This window comes from Dioscorea cayenensis, chromosome 10 (genome assembly GCF_009730915.1).
Source record: "Dioscorea cayenensis subsp. rotundata cultivar TDr96_F1 chromosome 10, TDr96_F1_v2_PseudoChromosome.rev07_lg8_w22 25.fasta, whole genome shotgun sequence".
Lineage (NCBI taxonomy): Eukaryota > Viridiplantae > Streptophyta > Magnoliopsida > Dioscoreales > Dioscoreaceae > Dioscorea > Dioscorea cayenensis.
In genome coordinates this window covers 1,950,872-1,974,670 of record NC_052480.1, presented here as the reverse complement: position 1 = coordinate 1,974,670, position 23,799 = coordinate 1,950,872, and the positions used below count along the sequence as shown (strand labels likewise).

General features: G+C 32.9%; 3 protein-coding genes across 3 annotated transcripts; all 3 read right to left on the bottom strand.

Moving 5' to 3' along the window:
• Window positions 1-1,129: 1,129 nt before the first annotated feature.
• On the bottom strand, window positions 1,130-2,670 carry LOC120270012 (serine/threonine-protein kinase OXI1-like). The gene is given in 3 exon segments (XM_039277020.1): window positions 1,130-2,170; window positions 2,254-2,285; window positions 2,287-2,670. Coding segments are annotated over 3 exon segments (1,212 nt in total). The 5' UTR covers window positions 2,632-2,670; the 3' UTR covers window positions 1,130-1,335.
• Window positions 2,671-7,249: 4,579 nt separating this feature from the next.
• LOC120270069 (zinc finger AN1 domain-containing stress-associated protein 15-like) lies at window positions 7,250-8,442 on the bottom strand. Its single transcript, XM_039277067.1, has one exon. The coding sequence runs from the start codon at window positions 7,871-7,873 to the stop codon at window positions 7,478-7,480; it is 396 nt and encodes a 131-aa protein (XP_039133001.1). The 5' UTR covers window positions 7,874-8,442; the 3' UTR covers window positions 7,250-7,477.
• A 337-nt stretch (window positions 8,443-8,779) lies between these two features.
• LOC120270642 (3-isopropylmalate dehydratase large subunit, chloroplastic) lies at window positions 8,780-14,761 on the bottom strand. Its single transcript, XM_039277697.1, is given in 18 exon segments — window positions 8,780-9,083; window positions 9,673-9,831; window positions 9,912-9,959; window positions 10,304-10,435; window positions 10,565-10,619; window positions 11,388-11,437; window positions 11,547-11,642; window positions 11,728-11,805; window positions 11,963-12,037; window positions 12,370-12,486; window positions 12,585-12,638; window positions 12,640-12,654; window positions 12,776-12,835; window positions 12,837-12,929; window positions 13,327-13,497; window positions 13,601-13,732; window positions 13,818-13,901; window positions 14,605-14,761. Coding segments are annotated over 17 exon segments (1,524 nt in total). The 5' UTR covers window positions 13,866-13,901; window positions 14,605-14,761; the 3' UTR covers window positions 8,780-8,942.
• Between the last annotated feature and the right edge of the window lie 9,038 nt (window positions 14,762-23,799).

The following is a 23,799-nucleotide window of genomic DNA, read 5'->3' as shown; positions in this document are numbered from 1 at the left end:
TTTTTTTAATAATAGACGACAAACGCCTTTTTTATATGAATATAAACAGTACGGAACAGTACTGAAACCCGGATATATAGTGTATGTACAGTATGAAAATAGTATAAAAAGCCCAGGTAAACATTGTATGAACAGGACAGTCGGAGGAGGGATTTGAACACATAACCTCCCCTTATATTTTGGTGTCATTTCATTGGGCTATTCAATGGTTGACAATTGTATTTAATTTGGATCATGGTTTAACTATGTTATTCTTAATAGTTTAAATTTTTTTTAAAAACAAATTTATATAGTGAGTAAACAACTACTATGATCTCTGTTATCACTGAGATCATCTAATATATATATATATATATAATATACCACTGTGCGTTTTGAAGGATCAGATTAAATAAAAATCAGGTTATAAAACTCTGATAATTATTAATGTAAATGTATTATATTTTTTTGACTTTTGTCTGATCAAAAGACAGTTGGACAACAAAGTGTCACATGTTTGCATGGATGGGTGTGTTTTTATATTTGATTTAATAGATGTAGATCTTGTAATTTAGAGGAGAGCAAGAAAGCATTTGTTGTAAGTCATAATATAACTTATATCGACATTATTTTAAACTATTTAAAAATATCTTCCTGAAATTTGTGTCCCTTGGAATATTATAATATTTTATCTATATAAAAAAAACCCTTTAAAAACACACCTCCACATGCCCATAACATATCAGTATTGAATATATAATATATCAAATTTATAATATACTCCCTTGTTACTATTTATTTGTCATAACCCATGTTATTTTTTATCTTTTATTTTTTAATATCAAAAAAATATTTATTATTTTTTTTCTAAAATTATCCTAACATTTTATTCAATTCTCTTCTTAAAATATAATATGAGAGAAATATGAATAAGGGATAATTTTCAAAAGATAACTAATTTTTTTTAAATTATGTGAAATAACTAATGATATTAAGTTATTGAGGACATGAATGAAGTATATTTTTGCAAATTATCCAATGATTTTATTTTAAATATATAAATCAACACAGACGGATGAGCAATGAAAAAGATTGACATTATAGCTTTAAAACGACAGTTTTATGTTATCTTCCCCACAATCACCATAATTTAAATTTTCTTTAAATGAAAATTTACCTAATATTATAATAAACATATATTTTATATTTTATTAAATACAAATATAGCATAATATAAGGTCACACTTCTTCAATCCCAAAATTTTTTTTTCATAAAAATAATTTGATATAAACAAACAAATCAGTACCCTTCAGTTAACAAGTATATGAACAATTAATTTTAATAAAAAAATAATATCAAAACCCACTAAAATCATCATTTTTGTGTGCTTTATTATTATTATTATTATTATTATTATTATTATTATTATTTAAAGAAATATCGCCGAAGACGTCCTCAACGACCTTCTCAACATCAATGAAATCCGTGGAGTCTTCCCAATCTACCCCTGATGGAATATAAGGCGGCCTCGAGATCAGCAACAATGATTCCCAATCTACCCCTCTGAAAAATTCATGGCTTTTTATACCCTCGCACCCAATCCTCTTCTCCGGCTCCTTCTCCAGCAACCTTCCGATGAGGTCTCTCAACGGCGTGCTCTCTCCGACGAGCTCCGGCGACTTCGACAAGATCCTGTAGAACGTCTCCTTCCGATTCTCGCCCTTGAACGGCGTGCGACCGTAAAGCATCTCGTAGAGAACGATCCCCAAGCTCCACCAATCAACGCCATAGTCATGGCCTTTTCCGGCGATGATCTCCGGCGATACATACTCTTCTGTGCCGACAAATGAGTTTGACTTACCCGGACCGTGGCCGGAGTCGCCGTTGCCGCTGGCTGGTGAAGCGGTTGGGTAATCGGTTGTTTCCGGTGAGACGTTTACATTGCGTGATAAGCATCGGAGAAGCGGAGACTTCTTCTTCTTCTTCGTTTTCATGGGAGAAATGGATGGAGGAACGAGGAGGGATGAGGGTTCCGGTGATCGGAGAGGGATTTTGGTGGAGAGATCGAAGTCGACGAGCATTATATGGCCGGTGTCTTGGATCAAGACGTTCTCCGGCTTGAGATCTCGGTAGATGATCCCCAATCCGTGAAGGTACTCCAAAGCTAACACCATCTCCGCCGCGTAGAATCTAAGCAAAAGAAAAAAAACTATTGAAAAAAAAAATTCAAAAAGGTTTTCACTTTTTTTAGGTTTAGATTGTAGAATTGTTACCGGATGATATCATCGGAGAACATATGCTCGGATTTGGCGACGGCGGAGAGAGTTGAGATCACCACCGGAGCAGCGATCGATGGCGAAGCCGATGATCTTGTCGGTGGAGACGGTGCCGTGGAGGGTGGGAAGGAGGGGGTGGTGAAGAGAGAGGAGGACGTCGCGCTCGAACCAGACGCGCTTGTAGGCATCGTCGGAGCCAGCGCCGGAGCGGGTCTTGAGCTCGATGGAGGAGCGGGAGATGGCTTTGAGGGCGAGAGGTTCGGAGGGGGAGCGGACGTGGAAGACGACGCCTTTGGCGCCGCGGCCAAGGATGGCGACGGCGGGGAGGTCGGTGAGGTCGATCTCCGGCGTCGGCGCCGGCGAAGAGTGGAGCATCGGCGGGGATTTGGGATCGTGGAGGAGATCTGGGAGGGGTTTATATGGATGGTTTCTTGGTGAAGAAGCATGCGCGAGGGCAAAATTGGAAAACTCGTGGGAAATTTCTTTCCAGGAATATTTGAGGACGTGTCACACTAAAGCAATGATTTTGATTTTGATTTTGATTTTGATAATGAGTATTTATATCTCACCCCTTACAAAATAGAAAAATTAAATTAACCTTACTATTTTATAATCTCGCCGGTGTTTTTATTTGTTTATTTTAACAAATTAATAAAAAGTATTCTTATTTAGTTGTTAATCTAGCATTTATAAAAAAAATATTTATTAATATTTCAAAAAAATAATTTTTGTTTAAAATATAATTTAATAAAATATATAGTTAATTATGATTTATTAAAAAAATTATAACAGTAAATTAAATATAAATAGTAATTTTTTTTAAAAAAAAATATTTAATATTTCCATAAAATTTTTAAATAGACAAGGATAAATGAAAAAAATGACCGGATGGAGTATTTTAATTTTCGTTTAATTATATGTAATATATTTTTTTATGTTTCTTATAAAATATATATAATAAATAATTTGAATAGTTTTCAGCGGTAGAAAAAAAATAAGAAGGACCTTTTTTACTTTTTATATGTAGAACCCTGGGAAGTTTTTAATGTTATTTATTAAAGTTTGAACTTTTTTGGCGGAGGGCTTCTAGAAGGTGGGGACTAGATTAATGGGATGGAGTGATGTGGACCGTTGGATGAATGTTGGTGAAAAGAAAACAGTTGGTTGGACCGAGGTTCAAGCTGTAGCATTTAATTGTCTTGACTTTTGGTATTTATTATTATTATTATTATTTTTTATTTTATATTATATACTTCCATTAAAATAAAGATAAAATAATTTCTGCAAATTCAAATAAAGGTAAAATAAAATACTTCCATTTTATTTTTTATTTTTATGATATATATATATATATATGGCAAAAGGTAATCTAGATAAACCTTAGATTACTGTTCTTTTTAAAAATGTTTGATTTAAAACAGTTAGATTATTATTCAACAGTTGATTGTTTATATAAATACTGTTCATGATAATGTACAATATTGTAGAACGTAGTTTCGGTACTATTATGATAATTAAAGCAGTCGGACCCTAAATTATTGGTTCTCTATATATATTTTTTTATGTTTGATTTTCGGATAAAAACACAAGTTTTTTAAAACAAAGATGGTTTTTTTTGGTTATGTTGTATAACTTAATAAAATTTTTGTACAATAATTTTGGGATACTAAAAAAATATAAATTATATTATTTTTAATTAATTTATATGTTATACTCTTTTATTCGTAAAACCACCATATAACAAAGAAAGTTGTGATGTACTTCATATTTTCCCTTTCAATTGTCAAGGAAATTGCATTCTATATACATGCACTTATAATTATAAAATTTGAATTTATATTATAAGTTTCATTCTTTTTTTCACCGATTCACCATTAAGAATTGAAAATATTAAATTAATTTTGTTAAAAAAAGAAAGAACAAAACTCTTTTATTTAATTCAACTTTGAATTTGTATTCTCACACTATCTTGATTCGGATATAAATATAATAGCATTTATATTATTAGTTGTTCTATGTATAACCTATGTATGAGATTTAAGTCGGCTATATTACAATTTACATATAAATTAAGGGGAAACATCATGCATGATTAAACTTCATTTATTTATTAAAAAAATCACATCCGTGCAACTTTATAAAAATTATCTTTTCAATTTGAAGAACTCAAAACTAACAGTATTTCCATGTTGGGAAAACGTGAGGTATGACGTAGAACCCCAAAATATGGGCCATTTTGACCTTGACTAAATTCATTAAATATTAAAAAAAAATAATAGTCCCTTACTCTTTCTATATTATATATATATATATAGCCAAAAACATCATATTAAAACACCCAAAATGTTTTTAAAAAAAACATCCAAAGTGCATTATTTATTTAAAATAGACGATAAATAAGTCAGCGACATCACAAATGTGTAGTAAACTCAATTTACACTAAAGGAGTGTTCATTTTAGAAAAACTGGACAGAAATGGAGGAAAATGATTTGACTTTCTCCACTTCTGGTGTTTATTTGTGCTGAAATGACACTTTCGTCACTTCCAACTGAGGTGAATTTTAAACTAAACCGATTTTAGTAATTTTTTTACTGAAATGAGGAGAAAAGTGAACCAATCTATAAAAAACTTATTTTTTTCACTTTCAAAATCATTTTTAAACCCATAGGACTTCATCTACCACCTAAATTCTCCGGTTTTATTCTTACTTTCTGACAAATGAACATCAAAACTATTAGAAGTGATATCACTTCCTCACTTCAGAGAAGTAGCACTTCACTAACTTCTCCATTTCCACCCAGTTCTCCTAAAATTAACGCCCCCCTATCCTCTATTTATATGAGTTTTAAAATTCGATTTCGGATATTACCCCAAACGAACACTATCCTATTGATAAAATACAAATATTTGTATTAAAAAAATTTTGAATTTAAAACTTAAAAAGGGCAAAAAAAGGAAAAAGGCTATTTAATGTTCAGCTAATTCCAGTCTGGAGTCACAAGTGCTCTTGTTACATTTCATTGAAAATTTCTTGAAATGCTTAGCTGTGAAAGGTGGTGGGTCTGAATTGAATTGCATTCATTCACACCAATCAACGTTGTATTGATTGAATTCCAGTGTAGGTGTAGATAAACCTATCATTTAACATGCACTGCAACTTGTATGTCTATCATATTTATATTTTGAGGTTTATCTGTTTATTTATTTATTTATTTATTTTGTAATACCCTAAATAAAATGGCTGTAATTTCCATATATGTATGTACTCTAAAAAGTAAAAATTTCTCCAATTACTCATTAAATAAAATACTTATATACCCGTTGACGTGCCAACTACCTATTAATTTATTAATATTGAATCTCATACATAAAATACTTTGTGTTTTTATTGAAAAACACGAAATTGAAATTTTAATTCACATAAAATAAAAATACTATAATAATAATAATAGTAGTAATAAATAATGTGGTTAAAAATAATTTAATTTTTAATAAAATTTTTAAAGTTGATGTTTAGACATGAAGGTATAAGAATGATTTTTGACGATATATCACCAGATCACTTTTGCCGGGCTATATCAGTAATTACGCATTTTTACAGGGTTGTGGCAAGCAAAAATTAAAAATAAAACAAAAATACCCTTCAATAATTGTCAACTTCCAGGATACCAATTCAACAAATAATGACAAAATAACAAAAACGTGATTGTTTGAAATATATCATGAAAAACATGAGGAACAACATTTAACAAATTTATAGTTGAATAAAGCACACACAAGAGACCAAGAACGTTGGTCATAAATACATAACTAATTTATATATATATATATATATATATGAAACAATTAAACAAATCATCTTCTAAAAAACAATTGAATTTGTTCCGAAATTTAAACTTTGACTATATTAATACAAAAATTATAATAATCCTAAACCATTAAAAAAACATAGGAAGCCTTAAAGAGTCAATCAAACCAAACATTTGAAAGCTTTAGATTTCAAGATAAATACAGGAACAGTTCAAAAACATACAGAAAATTCAACAAACTTGATTCATAGATATAATAATCAAAATTAAATTAGTAATCACAAAATTTTTCAAATTTTGAAGATTCAAACAAACAAGCAATTTTTTCCAATAAAGATATCAAAGATTAAAATCAAGAGATGCTTGACTTCTTGGCAAAGCAAATAATATAAACCTCTTAAGTTTGAAGAACTGCAAAGTTGATTTAACTGTAAAATTGTGAGGAAGAAACCCTAGTTAAGAAGTTTGAAAGTCAAGACATCACCAAAAAAAGCTTTGCAATTAGTCAACAACTCACAAGAGCATTCCATTTGTAACAATGGAAAGAATATGCATTCCACCCTAATTTTACTGTTTCAACCAATGTTGGCGAAATATGGTAAAATCATAGCAAAAACTTAATCTTAGTTGACAATTATTCCTTCGACAAACTTTATAGACAAATTTATCAAACACGTGTTGATCTTGACTCCGTTGCCGTAAAAAGTGTTACCATTTGTACACAATCAGATAAAGCATTAAGTTCCGTTTATCATCAAACCGACAATCCTAGAATTCTCATGCAAACTTGATCATGGTTGCCGGAATGGCAACCTTGTACCATCCACGAATACGAGAAGAAACAAGGATGTCATGCAAGAATTAGAAAAATTCAGCTTGAATTAAACAAAAGCCAAACACATTCCCAAATTGGACAGGAAAAAAAATCATGAGCTTGAAAATGCAAAACCTTATTTCATTGCTCCTAGATAAACTCTATGGAGAAGTATACATCTCAATGATAATCAAAACCATAAAAGACAATTTAGCAAACCAATGTTGATCTCGAATAGATCCCCTTAGAAGTGCCAGCGACAATAAGATCGAAACCTTTTCTACATAATTAGTTAAACCCCTGACTTGAGTTTATCATCAAACTAACAATCCTTGAATTCTCATGCAACCTCATACCATCCATCAATAATACCACACAACAAACAAAGATTTTAAGCTAAAACTAGAAACATTCAACATGAATTCAACTAAATCCAAACACATGATTGCCAACTTGGACAAAAGAACCATGATAATTCACAATGAACCACCACAAACCATTGCACTAACACTCAAGTAGTATCAATTACAAAAAGCAATAGAGAATTCATATAGGAATTCATTTCAGACAAACAAGAAGGGTCCAAATTATGATACCTCATATCTTTATAATTTTGGCAGCTCTGATCACAGGATTGGCTTTAGAGATCTCCTCCCTGCCAAGAGCTTTGTAATCAAAAGAGCAGTTATGGGTATCCGAATACCGATGGCTCGCACAAAAGAGGTCACCACACCGGCACCGGAAGCCGGTGAGGCCGACTCTTTTCTGGCAACTCGAGCACCGGAAGCCAAACCGAGATGATGATGAAGGTCCTCGGCCTGGTTTCGGTGCTCGGGAGTTCTCTGGCTTGTCAGGCCTGAGAATTTGGTAGTCTAGTGATGGTTTGAGGAATAGAGAAGGTGGTGGTGATGAGGTTGGAGGGATATTAGAAGAAGGTGAGGGTTTAAGGATCTCAGGTTCATCTTTGTCAAGGTTGCAGCTTTCTTGAGCCATTTTGATGGTTCTAGAGAGAAAGGAATTGGAAAAATTTCTCAAAATGAAGTTGTGATTTTGAAAAACTAGATGGAATTCAGAGATGAAAATTGGAATTTCAAGCTGAAAGTTTGAAGAAAGTACTGATGAAAAGATGAAAAAGGAAAAGTGAGATGAAGAACAGAAAGTAAAACCCTAAGAGATAAGGAATCAAAAGGATTGAAACTTCTAAAAAAAAAAAAAGTTGTAATTTTGAAAGATTTAGAGAAACACAAACTGAAAATTGGAATTCCAAACTGAAAGGTTGAAGAAATAGTGATTAAAACGAGATCAAAGGAAAACAAAGATGAAGAACAGAGAATCGAACCTGAAAGAGCTTCAAAACAGCTCCGGTTTAGATTGAAAAAGAACAAATTTTTGAGAGATCGAGAAATCGGAAAGAGGATTTCTCAAATCCAGATTGAAATCTGAGAAGAATCGAAGCAAAAGAGATGAAAAATCAAAAGAAATGAAGAGAAATTAGGAAGAGGATGATGGAGCACTGAAAGCAAAGGGAAAGGTTGGGAAGGAAACGAGAATTTGTTACCATATAAAAATAAATAAATAAATAAATAATAAAGAATTCTAAACAATAAAGACATAAAAAAAAAGCAAATAAAATAAAATAAATAAACAAACAAAAGAATTTGGAACCACCGTCACTTATCATTGAGTGGTTATCATTGGGTTACTTTCCACATATTCAATAAATTAATATGGAAAAATTATATATATAATTATTAACTTTTATATATATTTAAAATCAAATATTTTACCACTCGCTTATTATAACGGTAATAACTTCTCGCATTTAATTATTAAATAATCACATTATATGATCACAAACACCTCCCAAATTATTCAAAAACAAACCATTGATGAACAAAGTGGTATGAAATCACAAACATCAAGATTATTATAAGTAGTCACAGTGCATACCGCATTTGCTTTTGTTCTTACTGATAAAGATGTGATGATACAACATAAGGTGAGAATGTCTTTTAGAGAAATTTAAACAGAATTTGATCACACCGGGTTAGTAAGATTTTTACTAACGCAAGAACTCTCTTGGGTCGGTAACATAACCTGATATTGCTGATGCTGCAGCGGTGTATGGTGAGGCAAGATAGATTTGACCTTCTTTGTGCCCCATTCTGCCGGGGAAATTGCGATTGGTGGTGGATACGCAGACCTGCAAAAACAGTAAACAGTTTAATCTTCGACGAACTCAAAGATGGCAGAATGAGCTGGGAGTTCATTGCCGGATCATCCGCAGTTGCAGATATAAACATGATCACTCATGATTGATATGAAGAACATGAAACATTGTAACTGTTATTCTTTAATACAGCAAAGCAAGAATTAGAACAATGAGCATGCATGAGGGTCATTGGAGATGAAAATCAAGAAAGTAACACAGTAATAGCGCTCAGATGTGACCTCTGCTATGAAGAAGAATTCATCAGTAATGACTCCATGAATAAGAATATAAGATGGTTGCAGTGTTTAATTAATCTAAATGATAGCTAAGATACATTGTAAATTATAATGGGTTAAAAACACTTGTGATCCCTCAAGTAAAAACATATTCATTTCGGCAATGAACCACAACAATTTGTTTGTTTTAGTCCTTCCAATGAATGTAGCAGTTGATGTACTAAACCGAGGCTCATCATTATAAATGAGTCCACATCGGTTGGAGGGATAAAAATAAATGTGTTTTTACTTAATGAGTGGGACTAGCTTTCAAAATAAAGCAGATTAGTGAATATTTCTCATACCATAGGCTCATTCATCCTTGCATATGTATCTCGAGGACCACCCAAACAAGCTCCACAATTAGGACTGGCTGGAGTATCACAACCAGCTTCCTCGAATATCTGAGAGCAAGTCTTGCCACCAGATCCTGGAACTGGGAGGCTGTATACATCCATCCAAACCTACAGAGTTTCGAGGAGCCATTTCAGTTAAGTGATAATCGAGATTTTTGAGGTGAATGCTATAGCAATGTGTTTGTTACCTTTTGAGTGGCAGGGACCAGAAAAGTCGGCACTTTAACTTTTTTGCCCTGCTCAAACAAAGGTAAAGCATTAGATGCAAGAGAGATCAAATAGATTAGTCATACAAGAATAAAGATGCATGATAAGGATTTTGCCAAGTAGATGCCACCCAGAAGCAAGTAGCACCAAATAATACAAAAATCAGCACTAAAACTTCAATGACGCCAACTAAAATGACGGCGATAACCACAATGAATTCTTCCAAAATGGCACTTTTGATGTAGCATGATTAACTATAAAACTAAAAGCTATTTTGGTCATTTCATGCAAACTGTTATTTTATAACTGAGGCATAATAGAAAACTAATTCTAGGCATCTAGCAGTGTATGTGCATAAATGAGATCTGCTTACTGATGCTAGAAATACTTTTGCCGCTGCTAGAAAATCCTCTGTTTTTCCACCAGTGCAAGAACCTATATATACCCTGTCAATCTTCACATCCTTGCATTCTCTTGCCAGAGCACGATTATCAGGAGAATGTGGCTGGAAATATACAATTATGAAATTTGAGCCACATAATGAAAAAGCATTAGAACATGAATAGAATTCCTATCCATAATAGAAACTTCCACTTCGAAAACAATATAAATTTAACATCTGTAAGTTATATACCTTCGCAACCAGCGGTTCCAATTTGGAGACATCAAATTTGTAATCTTGAAGAAATCTGAGATAAGAAATAAGAATATATATAATTTACACCAGCATATGGATTGGTGATGATCTTCAATCAAAGAGGAATAGTTTAAAGGCACCCTAATGAGTTTCGTAGACAGTATTTAGGCATTGAGCTAAATGAATTTCATAGTCCAAATAAGCGGGCATCTTCAGTAAACGGGGGCAGTGCAAAAAGAATCACAAGGATTCAATTTATGGAAGTGAATGCAATTTTGAAAGTAGAAATTCTCAAGTGAAGACTGTCCAAGAAGAACAAGTCTGGAAGTCATTTATCAGGCATCTGAAAACTCAAACCACTGTCAAGATTCTTTAATAATAATGCCAGAAAGTTCACAGGTAAAAGTTCTGATGGGTCAATTCATCTATTTCAATGGGATGTCTTCAAATAGACAAGCACACAGAAACACTCCCACGGTAGAGAGTTCTTGCAGTTCCAGAAGCCAATTACCCAGATCAGTTCACATGTTTCCCACATTTTCTCCAAAAGAATCCAAAGCTTAGTCAGGGTGAAAACATAACCTTGGAAATTTTAAAAGCAAAATACAACATAATTGCAACCAATAGAGTTGAAAACTGATGAAGCGGGTAAGGATTTAATTATCATTCTCATCACTAGATTTATGGTTCATTCTTGGACCAAAAATCTCAGATAAAGGTGCATCAGTCAGTGTCTGCGGTTTTGCAAACTCGGAGGAGAAAATTTGAGCGCTTACCACTAAAAGCATTAGCTAGCTTTAGATAAGAAACAAAAAATTACCTTGCATTGCCATCACTGTATACAGGTTCAAAATCCACGGATGTTTTATCCTACAGATAATATTGAAATCACAAACCATAATTGAAATGATCATGCATATTAGCCTTCTAGAGTTCTAGATTAACTATGTAGCCAAGTTTCTCAAGAAACTTCCTATACCTTAAGGTAATTGAAAGTAGTTTGGTCTGCAGGGACAACCCCATTTTTGCCTCCCGCTTCAACAACCATATTACACAATGTCATCCTTTCTTCCATCTTCAAGGCAAAAAAAAATACGCATATAAGCAGAAAGTTACCTCGAGACAACAGATTAATAAAACATATACATGCACACACTTACTGACAAACTTTCAACAGTGGAACCAATGAATTCCATGGATTTGTATGTTGCACCAGAGACACTTATTTCACCAATGATCTGCACAATATGCATCAGCTAAAGACACTAGAAAGAAATTCAGATAAATAATTGTAAGCAAGAAGGCCAATATCATTAGAAAGCAAACATACCTGATGAATCAAAGTTCATCAAAAAGCAGTATGAAGTAAGAATCCACAAGATCACTTAAACTTACTTGCAAAATCAAATCCTTAGCCAGCAGATAGTCAGGCATTTCTCCATCCAGTATGAACCTCAAAGTGGGGGGAACCTGCAATGTTGAATAAACAGCAATCAGCTAATAGAAAACAAGCAACAATCTAATCTAATAATACCAAAACCTAAATGCGATTCTGTTAGAAATTTGTAATATAGTTACTATCACAGAGTTACAATTACTTATGCTTCCTAGCGTTAATGTAATTTGAGCAATAAAATTAAAAATTACTTTGAAGAATTTAGTAAGGAAATAGGTATGGTAAAAAACCTGAAAAAAAAAAACCTAAAAAGGAATATACATATCTCAGTGATACCATAATAAAGTCTCAAAATTACAATTAAAATAGGTATGGTATTGGTAACCATAATAAAGACTATAGTAACCTTCAGTAGAAGCTTTCCAGTGCCCAAGACAAAACCAGCATCTGTATTTCCAATACCAGTAGCAAATTGACCAAAAGCTCCAGCATTACATGTGTGAGAGTCTGTGCCAACCAAAACCTATCCGCAAAAGAGGAGGCTCTAAAGTGGGTTATATATACAACTATTATCAGTGATTCAGTGGTTTAACAAAAAAGTTATTTATAATAAAAATGCACCTCCCCAGGTCTGCAATGACCTTCTTGGGCAAGAGCAATGTGGCAAACACCCTTTATAATCAGGATTGGCCTGCAACATAATATAATCACCTTATGATTCATCTCAAGCTCTTCAGAAGGCACAAAGTCTTATCCAAAAGTCATAAAATAACTAAAGGAATCAACCAGCAAAAGAGGACTGAAAACAATACCTTGAAATTACCAAGATCCTTGATGTCATAAAAGTACTTAATATTTTGTTCCATGCAGAAAGTCTCTGAGGATATCAACATTACGATTTGCACGTTCATCGTTTGTAAATATGTAATGATCTGGTATAATAACAATCTTTTCACGGTCCCAAACCTGTGATGACATAATAATAATGTAACAAGTACAGAAAACTAGCATAAGAATTGAACATTATCTGCATGTCACTACTATCTTTTCTGGTAAAAAAGGCTTACAGAACTCAAACCGCTTTCCATGCTCAAAATTAGAAACTGGGAGAGAATTATCGTCTACTCTGATTCACATAAGGTAGTATATATACATATATATATATATTATAAAAAAAAGCCAACCCTGAGAATTTCCTCCACAAATAAATCCAAAATTCATTTAAAGTCAAGACTTTTATTTGTGTTAGGAGGCTCACTACTGGTTTTGGCCATTTTCACAAAAGAATTGTTTTATTAATCAACATACAGGCTAAAGATGCTTCTAAGTAAACCCCCTAAAAATGGCATGAGTTATGCGGTACCTTAGCATTCTCACCGAACTCTTTCTTGAAAATTCCAAATGTCCCTGGTCCGCAAACATCATGGGTCATCAGGACATCAATATTTACCCATACATTCTCATCTGGTTCCAACTGTGACCGCTCCGATGCCCTTGACAAAATCTTCTCTGTCATAGTCATGCCATGCTTGACCTGGAAGGAGAAAGAAGGTAGCACTTAACAATTAAGCAATACAAAAAACAGTTAAGTGATAAAAAAAAAATTAATGAAAGCTAAAAGTGTATAAGAACCCAACTGAACCAGTGGTTGACAGAGGACGTTGAGACTGTGTGGGCGTCATAACTGCATGAATTTTGTTTGATGCTTGTCTCCGACATCTGTGGGCAATAGTTGAAGGAGAAAACAAAGAGGAGACCCCTAATTCACTCTGCGAAAGGAAAAGGAATTCAGTGGAAACCAATATCATATTTGCTCATGAGCTGATAATTAAAATAGTCAATCAGCAGCAGGACCTTTCCACCAAAATGTACACGACTCAACGTCATTGCAATTGTAGCCATTATTAATACTGGTAGTATCCTCTTACTTGATCACCTCTGCCATGCAGAAAAAGGCAAAAAATGAGCATACTAAACTAGAAAAAGAAGATGGACCAAATAAAAAAAAAACCGGAAATATACTACTCTTTCAATAAGTGTTAGAAGTTATGCCACTAGAAGAACATGATAGAAACAAATACACCAGAAATAAGGGGAAATCCAATGGCATCTTTAAAAAGAAAAGTGCGAGTTTGGAAATTAAAAGCCAAAAAAGCATTTTTTGGGCCAAGCTTCACTTTTCTATTGCAAAAAGGACTTTTGATAAACCCCTCTTTTGCTAAAAACATGGCCAGAGACAAAACACAAGACCTTCAATTGATTAGGAATCTATAGTTGCCATGCAGAAACCAATGGAACATCCTAAAATTCTTCTACAAAACAGCATAAGCCGGATCACCCACCTTAAATGATAATACAATAACACAATCAATACATGCCATTATCTTCTTAAATAGTCACAGCCATTCCTAACACTAACCATCTGAACATCATAGAGACAATATCAAACAACTGTCAATAAGCATTCCTCCATATCTTCTTCTTCAAATTATCATACAAAATCCATCTAGAACTACACCTATCATTCCTCTATACTTTCTTCAAATTATCATACAAAATCCAATTAAAAGTAAAACTAGTAGGGAAAAAAAAAGAACAATTTTTCGAATCCTCATTCCAATTAAACAAGCGGATTGAGTACCAGATTTGGCGTTGAAATAGGTCGGAGACGGCGAGAAACCCTCGACGGCGGCGAATCGGGATCGAAGGAGGCTGGAGGCGGCGAAGGTGAGCACGAGAAGCCGAGAGAGAGCGAGAGAGAAAAAGCCAAAGAGTCGTGTTTTGTATTGGCGGCTGCGGTGGATGAATCAACGGCTGGCATCACTCCATCTGTAAAATATCTCTCTTTTCATAAAAACCCCTGTTAAAATAATTTAAATTTTAAAAAAATTACTTTTTAAATTCATATAGTTTTCAACGAAATTATCACATTAAAAATGGAATTATTTTTAATAAATAAATTAATTTTAATGTTTACAAATTATTAGTAAACAATCATCAAAAAAATCAAAGTTTAATTTTAAAATATTTAATTTAGATTACATTTCCCTGAGTATGCTTTTGGCTCATGCAGAATGATATATTATCACGTAACTGAGATTATCGCTAGCAATAAGATCGGGAATGTTACATGCCAAGGAATGTTATGGTAATTCACGATAACCATGTTTTGGTTGAAACTCATGTTACATAGTAATCAACTTGGTGATATTCTAAATTTTCTAAAAATACCATCTGGTGTCTACTATTTTATGCAAGTTTAAATTTAAAATAAAATAAAATTTTGGATAAAAAAATTAAATTTTCGAAGCTAAACATATTCCAAAAATAATGTTATTTAAATTTAATTTTTTTATCCAACAAATAAAGTATGAAAATTATTATATTTAAACAAAGGGTATATTTGTCCAAAAAATATTTCAGATTACCACCCACTTGGTAATCCAACATAGCCACCTATTTTGGTGGTAATGGGATTACCAAGTTTTTTGGTAATCTTCCAAGGTTAGTAATCACAGATTACCATCAATATTACCACCACCAATAATCCAAACATGGTAATATGAAAAGATTACCACGTAACAGGCGGTAATGTTCACATTACTACCAATCAAACGGCCCCTAAAGGTCCGCGTATCGATATTTTTAACCGGCATAGTAAATTAAAACAAGAGGGTTTAAAAAAAAAAATTCTTAAAAATTTTAACTAAACTAAATTATATTCCTAGACCTATCCATGGGTCCGGGCAGGTTAAATCCATAATTACTAAAATTCAAGCTTATCCAAACCCCGCCTGGCCTGAAAATACAGCCTTAACTTTTGCTAGAACCCGCCCAAATTTGATGAAACCTTTAACCAAGGCCTGCACATATAGATTTTTCATTAAATAATAAATAAAAAATTAACAATAATATTAATATGTGAACATGACCAAATATTATTCTACAAAACACTTTAAAATTAAAATACCAAATGCACATCTTAATTCAATCACAATAATTAAAATTCAAACCATTCTAATAAATGACAATATATATATATATAATAAATATACTTTTAAATTTGAGTCGGGTTGGGCTTGGCCCCGGTTTTTAACAATGAAAATCAAACCCGACCCGTTTTTAAAACGGGCTCCTTTTTTTTTATCCAAAATATGGTCATCGAGCCTTATATATTTGTCCAAACCCTTCCAATTTTCAAGTAGGCTTTCAGATTTAGACGAATAGCAAGGAGTATTTTGGAGGGAGTATTTTAGAAAAAACATCATTTGTTATTTGATTGCATTAATTTTTCCCTGAAAAAGTCACATTTTCCATAAATTTTTTAAAAATTATTAAAATTATAAACATCGCTACATGAAATTGAATCTTACCATCAAAACACCGCGGGATTTGTTCACTAATCTGATAAATTCATTTAAAATATTATCAAGCTATATAATTTATCTTTTTTAAAAAAATTAAAAGGAAAAAAAACTTTTATTTTAAATTTTTAAAAGAAAAGTTATTTTTATTAATTATGATCGCACGTTATTTTTTCACATAACCCCTTACGTTTTCCCTGAAAAACTTTTCTTAGAGTGGAGGCAGGAAAAAATTTTCCACTGATTTGAGGAAAAATAGGGTCACATAATAGAGTTTGTGAAAAAAATTTCACAGAAAATTTTGGCAAACAAACAACCTATTTAGCTGAAAAATGACTTGTGAAAAATTTTCTCAGGGAAAAAAGGTAATCAAATACAGCCTTAAGGGCCATTTGAGTTCGCGGTATTGTAGAAAGATTACCACTTGTTACGTGTTAATCTAAAAATATTACCACATTTAGCATTCAATGATGGTAATCTGGATGGTAATATCACATTACCAACTTATAAATATTATTAAAAAAGTCCTATTACCACCAAATTTGGTGTTTATCTTGGATTACCGTGGTAATTTTATAACTTTTTATATTTTAGCAAATTGATTAACATGACAGCCAAACACTGTAATGAACTATTCCCGGTAATAAGAGTTCACAACCAAATATGACCATATCAAATTACCGCAATATTCCCAACCATATAAAATTCCCACTCATATTACCATGGTAATCTTGTTATGTGGTAATGTATCATTATCATGAACCAAACGACACTTTAATGTTTTCGTCTCCTCCTCCTCCCTATGGCATTGCTTTTCTGACCAAGTGCCATAGTTCTGCTTCCCAAGATCATTAGATTACTACAACATTTTTACGTTTTAGAAGCATATATAAATAAATATATATAGGGGGTTTTAGAAAACCAACTCGATTATGATGTAAATATTTTTTTTTCCTACTGATCTATACATCCGGTTTAACAAAACCCCTTTACGTAATTTTAAATTTAAAAAAACAAGAAAAAAATAAATCATTCTCACTCGGTAGTTAAGCTACAGTTGGTTAAGAAGGTGGCATCATTGTAATGGTTGTAACAAGTGAGTTGTAATAGTGCAAAGTGACTCAGCATGATCATTAGCCGTTGGTTGAGAGTTAAAATAACCAATGACTCAAATACGAGAGGAATTAATGAAATGCCTAGTGATTTCTCATCTTCTCTCTGTTTTCTTGCTTTTCTTGTCCTTCTTATGATTAGTTCTTTTAGTGACGGTGAGCTTCTAGCTTTCCTTCATAACATATAGTGAGGTAGTACTGTCATCAAATGACATTATAAAACGTATATGAGAAATTTTAGATAAAAGGAGGACTGGAATCAATCACAACTTTTTGTTTATTCATTACATAACCACTTGTCTAATCACTCATCATGGTACTTATCCGTTTTGTAAATTAGTGTTATAATAACAATTAGTTTTCTCCTGATAATGTTAATCTTATTTCTTAACATGAAAAATAAGGCTTTCATTGGAGAACCAGATTCCCCACCCTAATGGGACCTGAAAAGAATATAATTTTTGAAAATTGGAGTCAGGACAGAAATATAATTCTCCGTTGGAGTTGGGGACAAAGCTAGAGAATAGCCCTCCTCTTCCTACCCTGCTCTGACCCCAAAATATAAAATATTTAATTTAAAAATTATATATATATATATATATATATATTATATAGGGGCTTTTGCAGGTGTATCTCTAAAAAATTTTGAAATTGCATATTTGTCCCTTAATAAAAGTTAATTGCATACATACCCTTGAATAATATACATAATTGCGTATATACCCTTGAGTTCAAATTAATTGAAAAACCATCCATTAACAAACAACAAATATATAAAATTACCATTATACCGTTGCATATATACCCTTGAAAAGTTTTTTAAGTTGTACAAGGGTTATTTTATACCTTTTGCATATCTTAATCTAAGTTATAACCATAGTTAATTAAGTTTGATTAACAGAATCTAACAATAGGGGCATATCCGCAATTACCTATATTTTACAGGGGTATATATACAATTATGTTTTTTCTAAGGATAAATATGAACTTTTGAGAGGTTTATAACTAATTCTCCTTTATATATATATATATATATATATATATATATGTTATAAATATGTAAATAGAAGGTAAAATAAGCTCATATAGTTTATTTAATTATCAAATTATTAGTAATTAAATGAGGATTATTTAAAAACTAAATAGAAATATTTAATTATATTAACTATATTGCATTTTTTAAAATTAGAATTTAGAGAGCAAGTCTCCCCATTAAAAGAAATCTATATTTATCTATTTTTGAAAAAAAAAATATATTTATATAATTAGATATATGCACACACATGGTCAAAAATAATATCTTTGATATGTTTAATATTAAGCAATAGAATAGATCAGTCCGATAGTCTGACAGTCCATTATCTTATTATATTAATTAATTATAAATTATAATTGAGTTAGAGATTATTTAATCTCAATCTATTATCTTATTATGTTAATTAATTATAAGTTATAATTGAGTTAGGGATTATTATGAGATTAAAGAGACTTTCTTGATTTAAAAAAAAAGTGTTTTCTGATTCAATTCTCAAATATATATTTGAGATTTTGACCATATACTTTATAAATTTTATTTTAAATAATAATATTTTATATTTATGTTTATAGAAAATTTATTATGGTCAAGAAAATTTTGAACCCAAGGAAACCCCACGGGGATAGGAATGAGGAAAAAAATTATACCTAAATTTGAATTTGGGGGAGGAGGCCCTTGGAGTTCAAGGTTGGTGCAAAGTTGGAGATGAGATTATAAATTCAAAGCTGAAGCAGGGGAATATATTCATTAGTGAATCTCCACCCACTTGACAACTCTACACATATGATCACAAACACCTCACAAACTATTCAAAGACAACTGAATGACAAAACAAAGTGATATAAAATCGCAAACACCATAATCATTTTACCATGCACTAACAAAAAAAAGTGATGATACAACAAAAGATGAGATTGTTTTTCATAAAAATTTAAGTATAATTTGATCACATCAGGTTTTTTTACTAATGCAAAAACTCCCTTGGATTGGTAACATAACTTGTATACACTGACGCCGCAATGGTGTATGGTAAGTTAAGATAGATTTGGCATGCGTTGTGTCCTATTCTGCCAGGGAAGTTACAATTGGTGGTAGATACACAATCGGCAAGAACAACAAACAATAAATTAATTTTTGACGAACTCAAAGATGGAAGGAGGTTGGAGGTGGCAAAGGTGAGCTCGAGAAGCCGAGAGTAGGCTATTGGAGGGAAAACATGATTGCAAAGTTTAAAAGAAAAGGATTAGACCAAGTCAAATCAAAATTCAAAATTGTAACTGCCTCATCTATGTAACTACCTCATCACATATTGTAAAATTCTATAAATACCTCAATACAACATGAGAAAGTATGCTCTTAATTTTCATCTCGTGCCTACTTTCTTTATGGTATTAGAGATATTGCTTAACAACTTTGATCCACAATGTCCTCCATCTCTATATCCACACCTATTCCTTCTACACAATCATTAAGGCCTTGCTTGGATGGAGTTTGGGGAAGGTTCATAAAGTAAGGTAAGGTAAAAGAAGGGAAGGTAAGGGTTGAACTTATATCTTGCTTGGGGCAAGAGTAAAGTAAAGGAAGGTTATTTAACTTTTTGTGTTTAGATTGGAGGTAAAAGAAAGTAAGGGTTTGTGCTAATATTACCAAAATATCCTTGATATGTCTTATGCTTCCAATATTTGTTATCCTAAAATACTACCAAAATAGGATGTTTACCCTTTGAGATATAAACTCAATAATAACAAAATAATAATTTTTTAATTAAAAAATAATAATTTTAAGAAAAAACACTATTTATTGTTAGGTTATTATATTATTCTACTAAGGGCATTCTTGTCATAAAAAAAATATGAACCCTCCTCAACCCTCCAATTTGGAGGTAAATGGGGTGTTTTCAACCCTCCATTTACCTCCTAAACCTTTACTTCACCCTCAACCCCTCAACCCCTCACCCCAAGCAAGGGTTCAAATAACCCTTACCTCCAAAACCCTCCCCAACCCTCCATAACCCTTCACCCCAAGCAAAGCCTAAATTCTGCTTTGATATCAATCAATGCTACAACCCAACTACCTATTAAATTGAACCATCAAAACGATCCATCTTGGAGAGCACAATTTCATTCCTTACTTCTTAGTCATAATATTCTTGGTTTTGTTGATGGCACAACCTCTGTTCCTCCTCAAACCATCCCTTCTCCCACTTCTACTATACCTACATTAATTCCTAATCCTGATTATACAATTTGGGTTCAACAAGATCAACTGTTGCTTCATGGAATTATTGCTTCCACTACAAATTAAGACCATTGCTCCTTTCATTGCCTATTGCAAAACTTCTAATGAGGCTTGGCAAAAACTCTCTCGTATGTTTGCCAACAAATCTCGCTCCCGTATGATGTCTTTACGTGAGAAACTCATGTTACCACAAGGAACAAAGTCAGTCTCTGAATACTTTCAAGTGTTTCGATGTGTTGCTGATGATTTGGCTCTAATTAATTCTCCAATTTCTGAGGATGATCTAGTTATCCATGGCTTGATGACATTGCTCCTGAGTTCAGAGAGATAGCTACCGGTATTTGTGCTCAAGAAACTCCAATTTCCTTTGAAGAACTAATGGAAAAAATGGTTGATTATGAAATTTTTCTCAAAAGACTAGAGGTTGCATCAGATTACCTTATTCCAACTGCAAATATGGCTACTCGATTACCTAATCAACATGGCAAAGGCAACAAAAGTAATCAAAATTCATTTCCTAAGTCAATTTCTAGTGGTGCTAGATTTCAAAAAAGATCTTTCAATGGCAATCTAATGACAGCTCGAACCATTTGTCAGTTTTGTGACAAAAGCGAGACATTCTGCCAAAAATTGCTTTAAAATTAAACCTCGCATTCAACATTCTCATTTTACTGAACACAATGTATCTGCTCATTCCAATGGTTCTTCTCCAATGCCTCCAATCTCTACTATTGCAAATAATTCCTCTTGGCTCCTTGACTCCGGTGTAACTCACAATGTCACATCTGATCTTCATCAACTCAACATTCCTAAACCATATGGCAGCACGGATGAAACTTTTCATTGGAGATGGTTCAGGTCTTTCCATTACACATACTGGTTCTAAAACTATTCTCTCTAATTCTCATTCATTTTCTTTTAATAACATTCTATGTGTCCAGAAAGTCAGTCAAAAACTTATTTCTGTTTACAAATTTACTAAAGATAATTATGTTTCTGTGGAATTTTTTCCATCCTCTTATTTGGTAAAGGATCTTCAAACGGGGCAGCCACTTGCTCAAGGCCGGAGTAGCAATGGTGTGTACTTATTTCCACCTGGTGAACCATTGATTCAGGCTCATGCACTAGCTCTAGTTGGCATTAAAGCACCATCCTCCATTTGGCATCAACGTCTCGGCCATCCATCTTCTGATACTCTGCGTTATTTACTTCATTCAAGTTCTTTACCATGTACTTCTTTTAATGTGCATTCTTTGTGTCATTCATGTTCTAGTAACAAAATGCATAAACTTCCGTTTTCTCATTTAACTCTCACTAGTTCTTCTCCTCTTGAACTTATTTTCACTAATATATGGGGACATGCCAAAGTCAAATCAATTGATGGTTTCACATATTATGTTTCTTTTGTTGATCATTTCACTCGATACACTTGGATTTATCCAATGAAATTCAAAACTGATATTTACCTTATTTTTCCTAAATTCAAATCTTTGGTTGAAAAATACTTCAAAACTTCTATCTTGGCACTCTATTTCTGACTGTGGTGGAGAATACAACAAGTTAACATTATTTCTTTCCTCTAATGGCATTCAACATTTTCAAACTCCTCCATACACTCCTGAACACAATGCCATTGTTGAGTGAAGACATCGTACTATAGTCAAGACTGGTCTCACTCTATTGCATCAGGCTTCCTTACCATTAAGTTTCTGGTCTTATGCTTTTAAAGCTCATGGTTTATCTTTCCAATCGATTACCATCTCGAGTTCTCTCAAACAAAAGTCCATTTGAGTGCCTTTTTCACCTGCAACCAAATTATAACAAACTAAAAGTTTTTGGTTGTCTGTGTTATCCTTGGTTGAGGCCATATGCTTCACATAAACTTGACGCTAAATCCAAATCATGTGTCTTTCTCGTCGTTACTCAAACAATCAAAGTGCCTACTTATGTTTTGATCCCACCACTAATAAAATTTTTATCTCTCGTCATGTTTTATTTGTGGAACATCACTTTCCATATTCCAATGCTAAATCATCTTCCTCTTCTTCTCATTATGATCTATCTTCTCTTTGCTCCATTTCAGACCTTCCAATGACAACTTATTCCACTCTTGTTATATCCCAACCTGCTTCTTCATCATCATCTTCAACTGAGCAAGTGGTGTCCTTGGATGATAGAAATTCTTCTCAAGTAAGTTCCTTATCCCTTCCATCTCCTATCTCTCCTCATATTTCTACTCGAACACACTCCATGATCACTCATTCTCATAATAATATTTTCAAGCCCAAGCACCTTTATTCAGTTATCAAACATCCTATGACACCTCCAATGGAACCGTCCTGTGCCACTCAAGCTATTAAGGACTCTTCTTGGAAGAACGCAATGTTGGAAGAACTTCATGCCTTACACAAAAATCACAGATGGGAGTTGGTACCACCTCCTTTGGGTCGAACAATTATTGGTTGCAAATGTTTATTTCAGATCAAACGGGATTCTAATGGCTCTATATCCAGATATAAAGCCCGCTTAGTCACAAAAGGTTTCCACCAACGACCTGTTCTTGACTACACTGAGACATTTAGTCCCGCTGTTAAACCTGTCACGGTTCACGTTGTTCTTTGTGTTGCGGTTTCTCAAGGCCGGTCACTGCATTAATCTGATGTAAATAATGCATTTTTGCAAGGTGATATGCATGAAGATATATACATGCAAAACCACCGTTATTCAATGATAAGACTAGGCCAAATTTTCCGCAAGTTGCACAAAGCTATCTACGGTCTAAAACAAGCTCCTCGAGCCTGGTACAGTGCCTTAAGCTCTTTTTTGCTGTCTTCTGGCTTTGAAAATTCCATTGCTGACACCTCTTTGTTTATTTACCATCGCGATGGAGTTCTCCTCTATATGCTTGTTTATGTTGACGATATTATTCTCACTGGCAATTCTACCTCTTTCATGAATAAATTTATTGTCGATCTCTCTAAACGTTTTTCCTTAAAGGATCTTGGTCAGCTGAATTATTTCTTAGGAATTGATGTCATACCTCACTCCAGAGGGTTATTTCTTTGTCAACATAAATATATTATTGA

Bases quoted from the DNA above. Each gene is read 5' to 3' on its own strand.
- LOC120270069 (XM_039277067.1), bottom strand. From the start codon at position 7,873: ATGGCTCAAGAAAGCTGCAACCTTGACAAAGATGAACCTGAGATCCTT.